An 18,532-nucleotide genomic window follows, 5' to 3' on the forward strand; every position below is an offset into this window, starting at 1 on the left:
TTAGACTCTAAAATCTCCGCTTGGAAGACGCTACAATGATTAGGGAGGCGGAATGAGATGCTTAGATTAAGCTTTTCTGAGTACACACCACTACCAACTCCCTCATTTGTCTTGGATCCATCTGTATAAAAATGAATGCTTTTGTTATCCAGGTGTTTTTTGTCTTTCCATTCATGTCTAGATAGAATGGATACCTGGAAGTTTTTTTTTCCAAATTGGGGTTTAGGAATAGTGTAGTCTGTGTACTTTGGTATAGAACCAAAGAGGTTCAAAATGATGGAGTTCCCCACATTGTTGTTAGTCCATTGAGATGAGGCGTTGACTCTTATAGCTGTACTCGCTGCCACTTGTTTGCTGAAGATGTCGAGGGGTGTCAGATGGAGAAGAGTGTCTAACGCTGCTGAGGTTGTGGTTCTCAATGCCCCGCTTATGCCGAGATATGCAGTGCGTTGGATTTTGCTGAGTTTGTCGAAGTATGTGACTCTCTCCAGTGCGTATGTGCATATAAAGCCAATAGGTTATGCGAGGCTAAAAACCCCATTTGCTTCCTATGGCTTTCTTGCAAAGGAAAAGATTGACTGTAGCTTTTTTAACTCTTTCCTGAATGTTAGGTTTCCAACTTAATTTGTTGTTCAATATCAGACCAAGATATTTGGCTTCATTGGTAAAAATTAGTGGAGCACCTTTTATTGAAAGAGGTATAATTACTGGGATCTTGTATTTCCGTGTAAACAGGACGAGGTCTGTTTTTTGAGGATTAATACTGAGTCCGCAGTGATCAGCCCATCTAGTGAGCATATTGAGTGCATTTTGGAGGAGGTCTCTCAGTGTATTAGGATGTTCCCCTGTGACGGCGATAGCAACATCATCGGCATATGCAGCCACTCTGTAGCCTTCCCTCACAAGGGATATTAGTAATTCGTTAACCACTATGTTCCACAGGGGAGGGGACAGAACACCATCTTGCGGAGTGCCTCTACTGACAGAACTTCTTGTGTAAAAATCCTCCATCTTAGAGTTGATGATCCTGCTTTTTAGCATTAGATTAATCAACTTACAGAGTGAGTGTTCGAAGTTTAGGGTCGTCATAGCAGAAGTGATAGCGGATATGTCAACGCTGTTGGAAGCACCCTCAATATCCAGGAAGGCCACCATAGTATATTCCTTTTGCTCTAGGGAGTATTCGATAGTTCTTACCAGAGTGTGCAAGGCTGTTTCTACCGATTTCCCTTCACAGCAAGCATGCTGAGACATCGATAGTCTCTTATCAATGCTTTTACGTACATGGATATCAATAAATCGTTCCAGAGTTTTGAGAATGAATGATTATAGGCTAATAGGTCTTAGATCTCCAGGTTTGACATGCGAGCATTTGGGTTGTATACTCAACTTTCAACTGGGAACTTTTCAAAACAAGGAAAGCTCAAGGAGTTAGTAAGTACAGGCACCATTCTGAAAGAAGGATATTTAGGTTGGGGGTGGAGTTGGTAACATTGGATCTCCATTCCTTGGTTGGAGAGGAAGAGATTTACGGAGAGGTTGGCGAGCACCCTTTGGTTTCATGATCTATCTAGAGAAGACTTTTCGAGAATAATTGATCCTACTCAGCTGCTACAACTCGGCAAGTTCGACACTCAGGTAGAAGAACAACCTTATTTAGTTCCAAATCAACGAAATTTCGGACACAATTCTTATCCATGAGTCTAGTACAAAACGGATAATATGATAGTCCTTAAAAGTTTGAATTCCTGTTGCCATTTAATAAGGAAAACATTTTAAAGTTATCTTGAAAAATTCCTCAATCATTCCATGCATCTCCAGCAACCTTAAAAAACAAACAACCATTTTTTTTTTAGAAAAGAAACAAAAATAAAATTTATTTTTTGTTTTCGCAAAATGTTTTTTGAGTGTTCCATGTGTTATTACTTGTTTTTTTTTTGTTTTGTTTTTCGTTTTACCTCTCTTAATTGGTTTTACCTTTTATTTTGAAGTTCTTATGTAACTTATATCTAATGAATACAAGCCCATTTAAAAACCAGTTTTATAAATATTTTTTGTTTTAATTACTTTATGTGAAAGAGTTGATGTCTTTAAATTGTAATGCACTCTATTTTTCTTTTTAGTTTGAACTTAAAAAATAAAATCTACTCTTTTATAACATATATAATAATTATAGCAAAACAAAATTTTGTTATTACATTATTATAATATTATTTTATTATAAAAAAAATCTTCGATAAATCACAGCAAATGACTTTCTGTATGTGTACCGAATCAAACGTTAACAGATCAATTCTAAGTTTTGTATTGGAAATTGTGTAAGAGATAGCAATTGGATAAAATAAATAATAAATTTAAAAAAGAAGATGTATCTATTTTTTTGTTTTGTTTTATTTTGTTTTTATTCTTAAATCATTAACACGTTACGCTTTAGACAATTATCTTTTTTGCCTAAAACGTAACGTGTTAAATTTGATATTCAAGAACATGCCTAAATTTTAATATTTTCTTGGATTAAAAATCACTTCTTAAGGTAAATTGTAAATCTGTATTTTTTGTTTGTTTTTTTACAATGCAAAAAATGAGGCTTATTTATTTTGTTTAAATGTTTTTTTTTGCTTTGCTTTGCCTTCTTTTCGTTTTAATACAAGATTTTTGTTTTTTTATATTTGTTGTTGTTTTAAATTTACAATTATATATATAATTTGTTGTTTTGTTTCCTATATGGCGACGATTAATCGATATACTGCGCTAACCAACGGAATCCTTCGCCATAGCCTTGTCTTTTTAACACTGAGCACATAAATAATTCTAATGGACGACCGGGTAAGTCTGATCGAGCTACTTTACCCTAAAATTTTAATTAAATAAATTTTGTCAGTAAAGAGGAGCAATGAAAAGAAAAGAATAATTATAAATTTACCTTTCCTGTGGTAAGCCTGTAGAGACCAAAATCATTTCTCAATTCATCTTCACTGGCAGCACCGGGCTTGTCGATTTTATTACCGAGGATCAAAATGGGGCAGTTGGAGAGAGCCTCATCTGTTAGAAGAGAGTCCAATTCATTTTTGCTTTCTTGGAAACGGCTACGATCCCAGGCATCTATTAAGAAAACGATAGCATCTACGGCTGGGAAGTAGTCTTTCCACACACGACGCGCTGTAAAAAGGAGTAATGAGTTAAAAGTGTTAAATGGATTTTTATAGTCTTGCTTATTTATAAGACCCCTTTATTTGAAGTCGAAAAACAAATTTGGCAACTGTGAGACAATAATTGGTACCCGAAACCGACATTAGCTTGTATATCTAATTTTATAGAAGGCACGCACTAAGTGGCTGAGTGTTTTAAGTTATTATGAAAATCTCATAATACAATGTTTTCCAATAAGAGGCCTAATTTTGATATTAAAAAAATGGTTAACTAATAAACATTCTCAGAAGCTAGAGTGTTAAGGTTAAACTGTTTGAGGGAAGAAATGCAGCTGTTTCTTTTACTAGAGCAAAATCCTTTAAAATAATGATTTAAAAAGGCTTCGGCAAGAATCTTCATGAAGATGTTCGAGTGGCGTTATTGATGATGTTAATTTTAAAAACTCTTATTTGAATATTGCCGAAGTAGTTTAAGTAAGATTTTGTGCAATAGTCCAGAGGTGAAAGTTATACTCAAATAAGACGTATACAGATTTTGTAAATTGAAGCGAGATCAGAAGGAGAGACAAATCGTTCCACACGAGTGTTTCTCCAAGATTAAGGCGTTCACGATTCAACGATTCAAGAATTCATTAAAATTAAAATGGGGAGGAGGAAAACGAAGTCCTTGTGCACACCAGCATTTATATTGTGGGTTTCAGGTCTAAGAAATCTTGTTTTGAACAGTTCGAAAGAATATTTCTAATTAAACGAAGAAAGGATTCGTCACTATTAAAGGCAAGCATTTTCGATGAGAGAACAAGATTCCAGGCTTTGGCATGTGCCTAAACGATTTGTTCTATTTTTCGATGAACAATGAACAAATGCTTGGTCCTTTAGAATTTTCCTAAGCTGATATAATAATTCCTAGCACACAGAAACAAGATCTTGAAACACTCGCGAAGCATTTACTTGGCTCAGAAAATAGAAGTCTAAAAGTGTTAAATAACAAGATCTCAGTGGCCACCTCTTCAATAAATAACACGGTCAGGAAACTTTGACTGTGATTTCAAATAATCACTTTTTTTTAGTAAGTTTTAACAATTCTAGTTCGTTCTTAACAAACTTACCTTCGATATCATGCACTTTAAAAAAGACATAACCACAGCTATCTTCTTATAACAGCTTATTGGTCAATAAGTCTATCTAGGTTTTGAAGTCAACGACAATAATAATAATAAAAATAAAATAAATAAAGTGTGAAACAATCTTGGAATTTTTGATTAATGCTGGCATATAGTACTGTTTTTCTGTTTAAAAAAATTAAATCTTCTTATTAATTTATCTATTAGTTTAAAACTTTAAAACCTGCTTATTGATGTTGAAAGGTCTAATATAAACTCCGAAATACCATATTTTACCACGGGCCAAGAGTTGTAATACTTAAGACGTAGTAGCACTTTAAAGTGGCGTCAGAAGGATTTATTCATATTATAGTTTCATAGTTATAGTTTATAGTTTACATTTCACACAGCTCTAGAACGAGAATTGGTGTTTAAATTAAAAACCCCTTCTCTTTGCCGATTAATTTAAAAACAACAGATATCGTCTCTAGTGCGTAGTCATTTTCTTTAAGCAATAATCTTTAGTGAACATTAAAGTTTAACTTTTTAACTTAAACTTGGATTTTAAGGATAACAATTGCACATCAGAAAAGCGGTAAAAGGTTACAATGGTCGTCGACAAGATTTTGTTTCTAGCATTAAATCAAATCCGATTTCACTCTATCATGTCTGATTTTTATGATAACCTACTACAATTTCGAAAAAGCACTTCCAAATTTTTGAGCGTATCAAAATTTATAAAGTAGTGTTCTATTTCTATATTTCCTATCTTCAATATTGAGTTCAAATATTTGAGTACATATTTCGTACAATTTTTGAAATATAGGTTTTATGATGGGTTGATTTTGCCATCCTTATTGTTTCTCCTACTTTCTGTCATCATATCTTCTTTTAATTAGTCCCTAAAGACATATCATGAAAATTTACAGCGTCGAGCAAACGTTCAAATGATAAAACTTTATTTAAAAAAATGTGTGTTCTCCATATGCAACGATGCGGGCATTGCTCCCTTTTAATAGGGTACATAGGTCGTCTTTCCAAGTCGACTGTTCAACGTTTGGTGGCCAAATTCGAGTCCAATGGCTCAGTGAAGAGTACGCCAACGGCGATCAACATATGTAGTTCGATGATTACCAACTTCTTTTGGCCTGAATTGGATGATATGGACACCAAACACATATAGTTTTAACAGGATGGCTCTTTGTGTAACACAGCTCAAGACACAGTCGATATTCTGTTCCATCAGCTTCATGGCATGATTATATCGAGCCGAGGCGATGTGAATTTATCACCAAGATCGTGTGATTTGACCCCTATAGACTTTTCTGTGGAGATTTCTTAAGTCGCATGTTGATGCGAATAAGCCACAAACAACCGCTGCCCGGGCCCTCACAAACTTATCAAAACCTGGACCTTTGTAATACACGCCACCAAGCGAAGCCAAGGCGACCACTTAAACGATGTGATATGCACTTATTTTATTCTATTTAAAAATCGACCCGCCTTAAATGAAAAAGCCTTTATAAAATACAGTGTGAAAGTAATTTTTGTTTTGGTAACGGATTCGTTGTCTAATATATTGAAATCCAAATAATGTTGAAATTGGAAGCAATTAGTAAAATCTTAGTTTGGACTCTAAATCAGCATATAAAAAAGTGTTTTTCAAACCCAGAAAAGCTTTAAATTCAAGTTTTTTTTTCAAAAACCCATCACCAAAAAATTTCAAATGAAGACTGATAACTAATGAGGATTTATAGAAATATGGAGGGACCACTTCTGCAGACTGTATAAAGGCGACGACGACTAGAAATCCGAATGAACCCCACATTCATTCAACCATTTCTACAGCATCTACAGGGATCCCTGCCAAACTAGTCCGTTTGTGCAGGAGGACCATGGAGAATTCAGGCTGCTCCATTAAGGTTAGAAACTACTTAGCAGAACCTTTCGATGTCAAAAAAGGTTTTAGACAAGGTGATGCGTTGTCATGCGGTTTGTTTAACATCGTACTTGAAAGAATAGTGCAGGGCTTCCACTTCAACTCTAGAGACACTTTCTTTTAAAAGTCTGTCCAATTACTAACATATGCTGATTAAATTGACATAATCGGAAGAACTCAGCGTAATGTCAATAGAGATTTTGTGAGTATTGGGGCAGAGGCGGCAAAAATAAGTTTAGGGGTTAATGAGGGCAAAACAAAGTACATGTTGTCATAAACAAAAGACCTACAATACCGACGTATCGGTCAAAACGTTATCATATACAGACGTAACTTTGAGGTATTAAAGGAATTTGTGTACGTAGACTCCGCCTTGAACACAGAAAACAAGACCAGCGCTGTGAACAAACCGAGAATTACTCTTGCTAAGCACTGTTTCTTTGGAATAAGAAAGCAATTGAGTAGTAAAGCCTTCTCTCGAGCGACGAAAGTCTCCCTATATAAGATCCTCATCATCCCCGTACTGCTATACTATGCAGAATCATGGACTACAAAAAAGCGGGTGAAAGCAACTTGAGTCGTTTCGAAAGAAAAGTTCATCGTGGGATCTACAGTCCCTTAGGCATAGAAGATGAGTGCAGAAGATGCAACGGCGAGCTGTACGGACCGTATTTCGGCAAATATTTTTGACATGGTTTTCTGTGCAAGTCCAGAATTCGTGTCATCACCGATTTGGTTTTGGTAACCTCCTATTGCAAAAAACTTCAATGCTGCTGATAACTTAATGATATTCGGAACAGAATAGAGAATGAGCTAGATGGAGAATTTTGTTGGGTGAGGCCCTTGTTCAAAGAGGAATGTCGAACAACCTTAAGTAAGTAAGATTTGTTTTTGTTTTAAAAAAAGGAAGAAAACTAGTGGTTGCTGGTTTTCTTTTTAATACATTTGTCTACTATTATTAATAGTTTTGTACACGTTGCAATAGGTCCACTGGTGATCTCATAGTTTATCTCACCGAACATTGGAACAAATCTTTACATTGTTTTGGAGAAAGTAAGATTATTGCACTAGATATTTCAAAGGCATTTGATAGAGTTTGGCATCAAGCTCTCTTATCGAAAATTAGTGCTTTTGGTATTGATGAATCTCTTGTGTGTTTGGTTAGAAATAACCTTTCGGACCGTTCAATTCAAGTAGTATTGGACGTGTTCAAATCTGATATCCACAATAAAAACGCTGTGTGGTGTAGAATTTAATGCTTCGAAAAGTCAATGCTGTCTACTGTCACTAAAGCGTAACCCTCCCCCAATGCCACTATCCATGAGTGGTACTTGCATCGAGGAGACTTGAACAGCTGTCAGTCCTTGGTATGTGCATTACAAACCACTTGCTGTGGAGTGATCACATATTATGATATGGGCTTGCTTTTAATATTACGGGGTCGGGCCTATTTCTCTTATAGGGGGTATAAGGTATGAACCGACAATGTGAAAATTCTCGAGGAGGTTATGCTACCCTATGCTGAAGACGAAATGCCGTTGGTTTGGGTATACCGACAAGACTATGACCCAAAGCGTACGTCAAAAAATGCAAAATCATGGTTTACGCAGAAGAAGTTATCCGTTATGGAGTGGCGCGCTCAATCCCTCGACCTTAACCCCATCGAAAATTTGTGGGAGGATATTAAGAACGCAATTCATAAAGCAAACCCCAAGAATTCGAAAGAAGCAGTGGGAAGCAGTGCGTCATTCGTGGAACGCAATACATGTCGAGAGGTGTCAGGTTTTAGTGGACTCACATCCACGTAGATGTTAAGCAGTCCTAAAAAAATTGGTTATGCAACAAAGTAATAATTGTAAGCTTGCATTATTTGTATACTTTCATATAACTTATTACAGTTTTTCTTACTTCTTACGTAATAGATCCAGTACTTTGTCATGCACTGCTTTTTTATGAACAGCCATATATTTAAAAAACGGTTTTTACTGTGACAAAACTAACGGTAAAAAATCAATAATACTTATTTTCGGTTTTTATGAATAAAATATTTTAGTTTGTTATTAGAAGTTTAATGAAATATATTATAAAGTTGATATTGAAGGCCTTTTTGTTTTATTTGGAGAGCACTGCTATTTTTATGAACACAACTGTAACTCTCATAATTCGGCTGGTGCTCCATTAACGTACTTGAGTCTTTTGGTTAGAATTGAAAATAGAGCTCTAAAATGATTGGAGATCGTTCTCTTACCGAGACATTTGCTTCTGTCATTGTTGTATCGTTACTGCATTCCTCCCCTTAAACAATTCAACCGTTATACCCGTGCAGACATTCAAAACCAATGTCTAACAGTTTCTCCTTTCTAATCCTATCCTCCTTTCCTAATTGCTCGAATTGTGATTGATCATTATAAGGGTATTCATAACACCTTTAGTGCGCACATAATAAAAAAAATTAAAATCCATTTAAAATTTGTATCAGTAGAAGAAGTCACCAAAACCAATTCATGACTTCCACTTTTTGTATGTTTAAAATTTATATGAACCGTTTTAAAACTAAATAAATAACTTTTGACTAATTTTCACAAAAATATTCTGATTCACTTCATTTTATCTAAAATCAAACAAAGATCAGAGTACACAATATTTTTCTGGATATCTTGTTTTCTATTCAGTAAGAAATTCTAATCGTTTCAAATTACCTTAATATCAGACAAGAGTGTAACATACGTATTTAATTATCTATGTACATTAATACTTAGGTAAATAGTCTTATTCTATAAATATAATTGAAATAAGATCTCCGCAGTAGGCAGATTTAATTTAATTGCCATTACAATGCGCACTAACAAAATCATATACCTACAATCGTATTTAATCTCCTATAATAAGTTTCTATTGTCTAAATATTGATATGTTTAACAAAGTCATGAAAACTCATTTTCAAAACAAAGAATAGCAATGAAAATTATGCACCTCAATGCCTACATCAATAATCATGATGATAATAGAGAAACTTATCAGCCGTTTACGTATACAATTCTACTGCTTTAAAAAACTACCACATTAAATATCTTGTTTAGCTTCAGCACGTGGTAATCTATATTAGCATAGTCATCTTCATATGTATAAACAGTGGCGGAGAAAAACAATGGGACGACTTTTTATGTTTTAAGATTTTATGAGGGGAAAAACAAACTAAATATTTAAAGTTCTATCTGCAACTAATTTAGATTTTATAAAAATACTTGAAACATTAAAAAACCAAAGACTCAGTTTTGTAAACTAAGTTATTAAAGCTTTAAGTGCGTTTTTATGGTATTCCATGATAAATTGCCAACAAAACGATCCGCAAGAGCCCGATTTTTGTATTTAAAAATTGGTACAACTGAAAGAAGATCTGTCAGAATAAAAATAAAAAATAACTCACAAATAGAAGAAAGTTTTGTGAAAATAAAATATTAAAATTAACTTAGCACAAAAAAAATGGAAAATTTTCAAGAAGAAATGGTAAGAAAACATGGAAATTGAGATTATATAAAAAACGTTCATTTAACAATTGCTTCAAGGAGGGGGTTTGTTCGTAGACTACTACAATAACATGTGGTGTTGAAGCGAACTTATATACCTGAATCGACTTGAAATAAGCTTGATTCGACCCGATTCCGGTCGGTGATCGGTTTCGAGTCGAAATTTGTGAAGAAAAACCTGTGAGGAGGAGTTGGTTTTACAGATTATGATCTGTTTATTTGCATTTTTGTGTACAAAAAATATAGTTTTATTCTAATTAAATTAGAAAAAAAAATTGAACATGGAGTAGACAGGGGTGCCAGCACGTAACTTGATACAATCGAGGATTGTTGATCGTCGATCAAATCGGAACAAATTATTTTTGACAGCAGTTAATTTGAGACGAGTGTCAAATGAGTTTTCTTTAAAATTATTTAATTCTATTTTCAATTTTAAGATTTTTTCGAAATGTTTTTCTTTGATTCGGAAAGTGAAGGCGAAGAAGTGTCCTGTGCTAAAATCAAAAGAATATATTTGAGAGATAATAGCAACCCATCAGAATTGAGTGAAAATGAGTAAATATTCAAAAAGAAAAGAAAGACCATGTAAAACAATAATTTTTTTTTATTTGTGCAGCAGTTTAAAGTCACCAAGGAATGTTTTCACAAGATACTCAACTTGTGAGATCTTCCAGAAGACAGAAGATGAACATCAGTTCCACAACTTTGTGCAACATTAAATCTCCTAGCCAGTGGGAGTTATCAAACCAATGTTGGAACAAATGTGTTGCTAAGTATAGCACACGCAACAGTTTCCAAGTTCTTTTGCCGAACGTTGAGTCTCTTGGATAATAAGTTTTATCAGCAATGGCTTAAATTTGATAACTCTAAATTTGGAGACAGCAAGGAGTATTATTATAGGAAATTTAAACTACTGGGAATAGTGGGATGCGTTGATGGTACTCATATTTTTCCTTCCTTGGGCAGTTTTAAGAATTCCCCTCTCTAAATCAGCGTGGGAACTCATAAAATTGATCAAAATCTCAGTCTGTTTTTAATTTATTGACATATTATTTTATTATTCCATTTTTCTAACACAAAAATCGCTTCCGACGATAACTAATTTCTGTCGAGTGAAAACTTTTGTTTCAAACGTAAATTCGAAATGTGTGCTGTGAAATCTGGCGAAACAATCGAGGACACTCGATTGAACCAAAATGAGTGCTTCCAATGCTCGATTGTATCGACTAAACTCGGTTGTATCAAGTTACATGCTGGCATCCCAGCATAGTCTTTAATGGTGCTGAACTATTTAGTCCTTCATTGTTTAACACGATTCAAACTATCTCACTTGCACTTCATAAGAAACATCGAAACACCATTTGCATTTAAGAAACTGCTGTCTTACTTAATCATTTCTAAATCTTTTTGTGCGGTGGAAACACCAACAAGATTTATTTAATCTAATCTGAGATAAACCTTTGGTGGAAACTTAGCAAAACTTAAATTATCTTATCTATTGTTTTCTCTTGCAAAATAAGCCCAGTTAGTCCATTTTCATTAACAAAACTAAATAATAACAGTAACAGATTGATTTTTTTCCCCAATGGAAAACAGATGCATAATTCCAAATGCACAACTACTCAACGAACACATCCATCGAGATACAAATGCAATATCAATCGTACGAAAATTTGAGAACGAAATCACATAAGATCCATTCGAGACTCGTATAAATGCCAAAAACCCATCCATAGTAAAATTCTACTCTAACTTTTATCGGTGTTATTCATACTATGGATAATGTTTTTGTTATTTGTGTAAATTCCTACTGTACTATGGATAGATTTTCCAACAAAACACGGGTATTATTTATTTCTTTGTCAACATGTGCCCTTTTTTCAACTATTTATTTTTTAGTAAACCATTGTTTTATCTTGATCACTTTGATTACAATGGGGCAGGTTTAGACAACTTAAGGCACTTTATTTGCAGTCAACTCCATTCTTTGAACGTACATTTTGACCGAGGCAACTAGTTACTTCAGCAAGAGTCATACATTTCAAACTCGGAACCTTACTTTAGAAACCTCTACCTTATGTTGATTGGGCAAAAACTAAGAAAAGCATTATTGTCAACAAAACATTTCTCAGGCAAGCTACAAGTCGAACGCCATTTGTATTTTGTATTGTAAAGAAATATAACTTATTAATTTTCCAATTTGACAAGGAACCTTTTCACTTGGCCAATCAGATACTTAAAACTTGCCTTACTTTCAAGTCGCTTATGTCGTCTGAACCTGACCATTATAAAATGCAAACAATTATAATCCTTAACATTTTAGTTTTCCTAAAAAAATCTAAACTCATAAAAAAAATCGTCCCATAATTTTGTTCGTCACTGTATATGAATACACTCAAAGGGCAATCGAATAAAATCGATGCAAATAAACAAAAGCACACACAGACAGACAGACAGACCGAGAGTAAGTTAAAGCACCTATCATATAAACACATTTATTGAAGAAAAAAAAAACATATTAAGTCATTGTCCGTTATATATGAAGAAATTAATAATCTACGTAATGTTACACATCTATTGCACGTATTGCAGATAACAGATTTTTGTTAAGGTTCACTGGAATCAAAATTTTTAATTTAATTTCTATTTTTAATTAAAGCTATCAATCAACACAATCATATGGATTAGGAAATTAGCAGAGAGATAGTCGATGTACATGTAGGTTAGGCACCTATACGTGTAGCTCTAGATAGACCATGATTTCGAATGGTCATGAATTAGGTATGAAGACGAATGACCTTCTAGCAATAACGCGACCCAGAAACCCATAAATTAACACACGCACATATCTTCATTATTATTATTGTTATTGCCCACAGTTCCAAATTCCGTATAAAAATGTACTTAAATTATTCAAAACCAAAAACAAAAAACGAAGAAAAACAAAATAAATTACCTTGAGTGTGACCTCCCAAGTCGAATGTTGTGAATCGCATATTGCCAATAGACAATTCTTCAGAAGCTTTTATGAAAAAAAAAATAAAAATTATAGAATCTTTTTTTAACGGGAGCAAATATCGAGAATTTTTGACACTTACTAGGATGCAACGTGGGAACATGCTGTGCTAGTTTATCATCTTTGAGCATATGCAACAGTGTTGTCTTTCCAGCGTTGTCAAGCCCGAGGAATAAAAGTTTTCCTGACTTCTTCCATAGACCTATATTTTTGTAAAACAAAAAAAAGGTTTATATTTTTTTGACAATGAACTTGAGCGACTACGACGACGACGTGCAATGACAATCAAAAAGTCTAAAACAGGCCGTAGTCCGACTCGATTATAATTATGTCGTGTTTGCGTTTTGCTTTGTTGGCAAACGATCAAGTTCATCAAAATTGTTTCAGATTTTTCACAATAGGAGGAAGAAGTGAAAGGATAGGATAGGGGAGGGCACAACTGATATAACATAAAAATACTACTTCTCCTGGGTCTAAACAAATGTTATAAATAAATTATAGAATTGACTTACCCAAGTACCCAAGAACACCAGTGAACCAATCCCAGATGAACATGTTTTCTTTTATTTTATTAAATATTTATTTAAAAGGTATTATCTAAAATTAAATAAAAATAACGATATTAAAAAATGATAGTTGATTTCTGTGGTGGGAGTTGTAGGAAGAAAATGAAAACGCGTTAACATTAACAGCCACTTGTCATGCTCTCTGTGTGTTACCGAGTTAGCAACCCAACCAGAGCAAGAGCCACTTCCACTAGTGGCTGTGGCACTAGATCGTCGAGGGGTTCAGGGAGGGGACAGATACAATCTATTGTGGTTGTCGCCAATTGGTCCGACAATTTTTTTTTTTTATTTCAGTGACACTTTTCTCAATACATTATTTTTTGGAAAACAAAATAAACAAAGGAAAAAAATCTTTTGTTTTTCCTCAAAATTGACTGAAATTGCACTTTGGACGGAATTCTTCGAATTTGTGGTCTTTGCAAAAGATTTAAGAGTTTTTGTTTTGTGTCACTGCTCTTTTGAGATTTTTCGTTTTTTTTTTCAATGAAGAATGAAGTCTCTGTTAATTTTCACTTTATTTTTTCTTCTTTTTTGATTTATAGGTAGGTAGGTAGCTAATAAGAGAAGAAGCGTGGATATTTACCTATTTTTGTTTTATTGATGGTCAATAAATAAATTAATAAACAACCAGAGGTGTGAATGGAGAATGTTTATTTTTTTGAAAAATATAATAAAAAAATAATTTACTTATAAGATAAGAAAGAAATTATCCCTTATTATACACTTCAAAATTAAAAAAACTGAGAAATTGGTGCGAAGTTCTTTTTTGCACTTGAATCTGGCTGGATTGAACGAAATATGACAGAAAACGTCATCTGTGAGGGTTCGTTAAGTTGTGGCAGGGCTACGTCATTCTTCCGGTCATTCGGTTAGTTTTACTAGTGACATCTGTAAGTTGATGGGTTATAATGGGAGAGTGTTTCCTGTTTGGGAAATGCGTTATTTTTGAATTTTGTGCACAATGAGGATTTCTTTTTCTTTAGCTATTGTTGCAAGGATTTAACGACATTCTCAAAAGAAGTGTTTTTTTTTTAACAAAATTCACATTTTTGGTTTTTATTTTTGTTTAAAGATTTTTAAGTTTTAAATAATTTAATTGTGATTTGACATCTGACAGTTTTAATAAATGTGTAGGTATAGGATGGAACTTTTGACGTTATTGCTGTCAAAGACTGCGTTCAACTTTGTGCGGGATATGCTATCCCGAATATGCGAATTTTTAAAACCATACACGTTGGATACCTTCATTGCGATAGCTGCCAAAAAATAGAAACAACTGCTGGGCTCAAAAAGCAGATAAATATTTAAATTTCGTGATCCAACTTTATTGTAAAAAAAGAGGCTGAGATGCGACCCATAATAACTTCCCATCCCGTCTTTCGTTTTGTCTTGCTTAAACGTTTTGTAGGTTTTCGTGTTTTGTTAAAAAAATTGTGAGTTGAATTTTCATAAAAATATAACTAAAAATTGCCAACAATATTTTGCATATGATGAAATCGTTTGATTTTAAAATCTATTTTTGTTAACTGGAATTTTATTCGAAAAATAAATCTTAATTAATTTTTGAAGTATTTCTTGAAAGTTTGAATTTCTTTTATAAACAAATGCAGATTGGATTTTTGTAAGAACATCTATCAGAGAATGAAATCATTTTAAAATTCACGAGATATCGAGAACCGAACATCAATTTTTACCAATTTTGTATACTATTTTTTTGTAGATTGAATTTTGTAGTAAATTTTGAAATTAAAAATTAGGAAGTTTTAGTAACACTTTCTTTTTAGGTTTTTATTAAAAAACTGTCTTTTCAATTTTTCTTAAAATTGTACCATATGTCAAAAACGTTACTCTTCGTTCAGTAAAATTATTGTGCAGATAGCCACGTAAAATATTCGAGGTGATAGTTATATTTTTTCAGTTTTTTGATTTATAAAAAAAAACCGTTAATAGATTTTTCCAAAAATTTACTAGTTTGGTACCACGTCACAATATATAATATTAAATTTTATTCAATTTGCTTAAGTTATTTGTTCGTGAATTTTGGATTAACCAAAATGTTCACCTTTTTTTTAATTGCTATGGTAAGTAAACCAACCACTCAATATTTTTGAGAGTCTTTTCTTCATCTTTCTGCATTTTTATATGTAGAACACAATTTATTTGAAGTCGATATCTCCACTGGTTCTTGAGATATGGACGACGAAAAACACTTCGCGGTGGTACGGACATACGTGCACATGTACGCATAGAGATCTCTCTAAAAATCTTTTTTTTTAGACTCTAGGAACCCTAGGGTTATAATAACTTCCTATATTAAATTAACGAACATTTAAATTGATAACTTTAATATTTCACCGGATTTTTACCAAGAAGCTTACAAAGTTGATATTAAAATGTCGGGTTCCTTTAAATTCGATATGTTGCGAATAAGCTCTTCTGTCAGGTACTCACAGAAATTCTTGGACACCTATTTTTTTTAAAAAACCAACAAGCGTCTCCAGCCAGCTCGGTCCCTAGCTAGCTGTCTCTAGTTTCGCACGCCAAGTTGGTTGAGGTCCTCTCCCACCTGGGTGCGCCGCTTGAGTCGCGGTCTTCCTCTACTGCACCGTCCCTCGGGATTGGATTCGAAGACCTTTCGGGCTGGAGCGTTGATGTCCATCAGCTCTACATGACCTATCCATCTAAGCCGTTGGACTTTAATTCTGCTAACTAGGTCAGTGCCGCTGTACAGCCCGTACGGTTCGTCGCTTTATCTTCTCCTCCATTCTCCATCGATGCGTACGGGACCAAAAATCAACCTAAGAATTTTTTTGTAGAACCGGGATGATGGTGATTATATATATAGATGGTGATTTTAGATGCTCGAGAGAGGACTTTACTTCTCAATTGCCTACTAAGTCCAAAGAAGCAGCGATTTGCAAGAGTTATTCTTAGTTTGATTTCAGCGCTGGTGTCGTTGTCTGTGTTAATAGCGGTGCCTATATAGACAAAGACCTTAACTATCTCAATGTTATAGCTGTTCATGGTGACGTTTTGATGACAGCATATACTTGGTCTTGCCCTCATTGACCACTAAACCCATCTTCTTCGCTTCTGTCACAATGCTCAAAAACGCTCCACTGACATCACGCTTTGATCTTCCAATTATGTCAATATCATCTGCGTATCCGAGTAATTGGATGGACCTTTGGAAGATTGTGCCTCTAGTGTTGACGGTTGAGTTTTGCACAATTCTTTCCAGAACGATGTTGAAGAAGTCGCATGCCAGTGCATTGCCTTGTCTAAAACCTTTTTTGACATCAAATGCATCGGTAAGATCTTTTCCGACCTTGATAGAGCAGCGTGCATTCTGCACAAACGGATAAGTTTGACAGGGATGCCAAAACTAGACATTGCTAGGTAGAGCTCTTCCCTATAGATGCTATCATACGCGGTTTTGAAATCGATAAAGAGATGGTGGGAATTGATAAGCTCCTGGGTTTTTTCTAAGATCTGCCGTAGTGTGAATATTTGGTCGATAGTAGACTTACCTGGTCTGAAGCCACACTGATAAGGACCAATCAGGTTGTTGACGAATGGCTTCAGACGTTCACATAATACGGCAGTAAAGATCTTATATGCAATGTTAAGGAGACTGATGCCTCTGTAGTTGGTCCTTTCTTATGTATCGGGCACACTATGCTGGATTCCACTCATCGAGCATGCTTTCTTCTGATAATATTTTGCATATGAGTTGGTGCATGCTCCCTACCAAGTCATCGCCTGCTGGTTTGAATAGTTCGGCAGCCATGCCGTCAGCTCCAGCAGCTTTGTTTGGCTTCAGTTTATAGTTCGTCTAGGCGGAATTGTTCGCCCTTATAGCGGAATTCGGTTCGTCATCGCCGTTATATAATTTGGGGAAGTAATCTTTCCATATTCTCAGCATCGACTGTGGTTCTACTACGATGTTCCCTTTATCGTGTTTACAGGCTTCGGTTCGTGGCTGGTACCCTTGGGAGGTTTTTTTTTACCTTTTGGTAAAAGTTACGAACCTTATTCCTGTTGTGACCTATCTCTATCTTGACATTGTAGCCTTGTTGTTGAGCATTCAAGGTCAACTAACAGGACTGCAAAGTCAGATAAAGGAGCAAGGCAAAAGGGTAGATCATCTCTACTTTTTGTTGCCTGGCCTGGTGCAATTTAGACAATAAATGTAAATTCACTGATTAGGATTGAACGAAGAGCCAATATGTTCCAATTGTTGACAGACTACAGTCCCGATGTGTTAATGGCTAGCGAAACTAAGCTCAACCACAAACACAAATTGACTCATAAAAATTACAATATCGTAAGAAGAGACCGGCCCGACTCCACTCAAGGGGGCGGTGTCGCTCTCCTTATACGAAAAGGCATTAATTATAAAGTCATATACAACAATGAATTGCGAAAGCTCAAGACGCTAGAGGTTTGCGTTGTATGCATCTCTCTCTCAAGGGAAGCGGATGTATATGATTGTGGCTTATGCGGCTGGAGCTCCGCAGGTCACTAACTTTGCATCAGAACTCGAGATTGTTTTTAGAGAACTTAAACTGAGCTTGGAAGAAAACTATTTCATCTTGGCCGTTGATTTGAACGCAAAACATGAAGATTGGGGAAATCAACATAGTAATCCCAGAGGTAATCATCAAGTTGAATATGGCGTCGAACTGCTGGCTACTGAGAAGCCATCGTATCCAAGAAGCGGCTCCTTTCTGGATCTTTTGCTGTACGACACTAGACTGACAGTAACAGACAAAGTGGGTAATCATTCTCGAAACTGCTTACAGACAGTCGAGTACGACAGTGATCACTGCGGACTGGCTGCTGTAATGCAGATTCCGAACGAACGCGTGGAGTTGGAGGAATACGTTGCAACGCACTCTTACAATTACAGTAAGATGCGTTGGCCTCGTTTCACCAACGCCTTAGCGAGAGAACTTCCTTCGAGTGACATAGCCCCACCAAACAACAGAAACCTGACAAATACAGAAATTGACCAACATTTACAACAGATGGACGAAACAATAAAACGAACGATGGAACGGACAATCCCAAAGTACAGAGAACGAGACCAAATGGACACTTACAGAAACGCGACAATCGACGCACTGCGAAAGCACAAGAGTGGCTTACTGACAAGACTCAAAAACTTGTACAGACGACTTACAGACCCACACGACTTGGAGGTTAGGACACTGAAGTCGTCAATAAAAA

At 35.0% G+C, this 18,532-nt stretch overlaps 1 protein-coding gene across 2 annotated transcripts; it reads right to left on the reverse strand.

The window, feature by feature from the left end:
* Nucleotides 1-2,375: 2,375 nt before the first annotated feature.
* On the reverse strand, nt 2,376-14,090 carry LOC129953967 (GTP-binding protein SAR1). 2 transcript variants are annotated; one of them, XM_056067535.1, is made up of 6 exons: nt 13,884-14,090; nt 13,247-13,331; nt 12,817-12,936; nt 12,675-12,740; nt 2,924-3,159; nt 2,376-2,851 (listed from the first exon to the last, which is right to left on the reverse strand). In XM_056067535.1, exons 2-6 carry the CDS (start codon nt 13,287-13,289, stop codon nt 2,735-2,737), a joined length of 582 nt encoding a protein of 193 aa, XP_055923510.1. In that variant the 5' UTR covers nt 13,290-13,331; nt 13,884-14,090; the 3' UTR covers nt 2,376-2,734. The 2 variants fall into 2 exon arrangements, with proteins under 2 accessions (XP_055923510.1, XP_055923511.1); XM_056067536.1 differs by having other exon boundaries at nt 13,988-14,075.
* Nucleotides 14,091-18,532: the final 4,442 nt, after the last annotated feature.

The sequence above is a fragment of the Eupeodes corollae genome, chromosome 1 (assembly GCF_945859685.1).
Source record: "Eupeodes corollae chromosome 1, idEupCoro1.1, whole genome shotgun sequence".
In the NCBI taxonomy this organism is placed as follows: domain Eukaryota; kingdom Metazoa; phylum Arthropoda; class Insecta; order Diptera; family Syrphidae; genus Eupeodes; species Eupeodes corollae.